This window comes from Engraulis encrasicolus, chromosome 10, assembly GCF_034702125.1.
Source record: "Engraulis encrasicolus isolate BLACKSEA-1 chromosome 10, IST_EnEncr_1.0, whole genome shotgun sequence".
In the NCBI taxonomy this organism is placed as follows: domain Eukaryota; kingdom Metazoa; phylum Chordata; class Actinopteri; order Clupeiformes; family Engraulidae; genus Engraulis; species Engraulis encrasicolus.
The window spans coordinates 21,889,031-21,890,686 of record NC_085866.1 but is presented as its reverse complement, the minus strand read 5'-3'; the positions used below and the strand labels follow the sequence as shown (position 1 = coordinate 21,890,686).

Below are 1,656 nucleotides of genomic sequence, written 5' to 3'. Positions count from 1 at the left end.
TTTCCCCTCCCTCAGATGTAGCCTATAAATTATTGTCTGTGCGGCAACCTTTTCAATAAATTACAAAGCACCCTAATCAAGTGGGATAAACAAATTATGGTCCCTTGGCAATTGCGAAACGGAAAGCACCATAGCCTACTGTAAAACAAACAAAAACACAGTGATTATAACAGCGGTCTTGGTTTTATGATTCCTTCCAGCAAACATGTCTATTAATAGCGAGACGTCACATGTGAGTGTTTATAAGTCCGAGCGGCTCGTTAGAGTCTACCCATGATTGACTAGTTTATTTGCATGCGACGCACTCGTAGCTATGTATGGGCTGTCGATGCCCGATTGTTGTCACTGGAATGCATCAAGCTTGAGTTGCATGTTGGTTGGCATGTAATGACAGTTAGGCAACAAGACGACTGTTTGAGAATCCTACACAGAATAACACCCCTATTAATAAACGGTCTCACACAAACGCACTAAACACTGCTTATTTAACCAATCATTCTGAGCGAAGGCTTTTTGCAAGACAGAGCATAGCCTACTGCTGCCGTGTCTCGCCAGCATAAGGACGCCTAGGCTACTCTCCGCCGAGCGGCAGAAACGCGTCTAGAATGTTTTAAGTCAGGCCGAGCGAGCGATAATTGTATCAAACTTTTCACGGAAAATGCCCATCCGTCACACCTCCGCTATATTATTTTCATCCATTTGCATAGCGAACGCAGTCATGTAAATAACCACTTTTTGCATGGCAAGTTAAAACGTGTGCAATTACAAATTCCAGAAATCACAGGAGCTGGTGTATGAAGAAGTGGCAACATCAATGGGTGTTGAAATACAGTGCACGACATAGGCGCGAGACTTGCAAGCCAGCTAAATTTTAACAAGCGGGCAAAACTGAGTGGTACGCTGAGATTCTCTGAAAACTCATTTTTTCCACCACCAACAACATGTCAAACTCGTCAGAAGATATTTAAGGTTATGAAAGAAGCTGATAAATAAAAGAGAAGTTGGTTGTTGGTTGTGCCACGCTGTCAGTAAGTTGTCTTGTTAGTTTCCTCGCGTCTTGAGACAACTAAAATATGAAATAGCTATGGCACAACATGCCAAGGCAATTCAGCCACGCTGCTCGCTTGGAGCGATTGTTTTTAAATAGGCTATATATGATGCACACACACACACAGCGGGCTAGCTACCATCACTGGCTAGGTAACGTCTCCGCGTAGCGAGTATGCTGATGAAATGTTGAAGCAAAACACTTTGAAAAGGTCTACGTCTCTCACACCACATGCCACCCCCGTCTGATTTTGAAATATTAGACAACACATGACTGTCACACTACTGAAATAAGCCCGATATTTCTCTCTTACCTTCCGGCTTGTTTTCGGCAGCCATTTCCCCTCCGCGCGCCACATCCTCCTCCTCTTCACGACCGTGGGTACCACGCGCGTGCACGGTGAGGACAGCACGAGGAGGGACTCGCGAAGCAGCAAGTCCAATAAATGCACCCTTACTATTGGTTGTCAAGCAATGACTGACCATGAAACACTAAAATGACTTACAAGTTCAATAAAGAAAGTATACAAGTCATCATCTCGTTCGACAGAATAACGACATAACCTAAGATAGACATCTACCTAATCAGCTATGGCAATTGGCCATCAT

At 44.1% G+C, this 1,656-nt stretch overlaps 1 protein-coding gene across 1 annotated transcript in view; it reads right to left on the bottom strand.

Moving 5' to 3' along the window:
• The window catches only part of camta1a (calmodulin binding transcription activator 1a), a 1,011,609-nt gene extending 1,010,223 nt beyond the window's left edge, over positions 1-1,386 (bottom strand). The window contains exon 1 of the mRNA XM_063208398.1: positions 1,362-1,386. Coding sequence (XP_063064468.1) covers positions 1,362-1,386 — 25 coding nt within the window. The remainder of the gene's footprint in view (positions 1-1,361) is intronic.
• Positions 1,387-1,656: the final 270 nt, after the last annotated feature.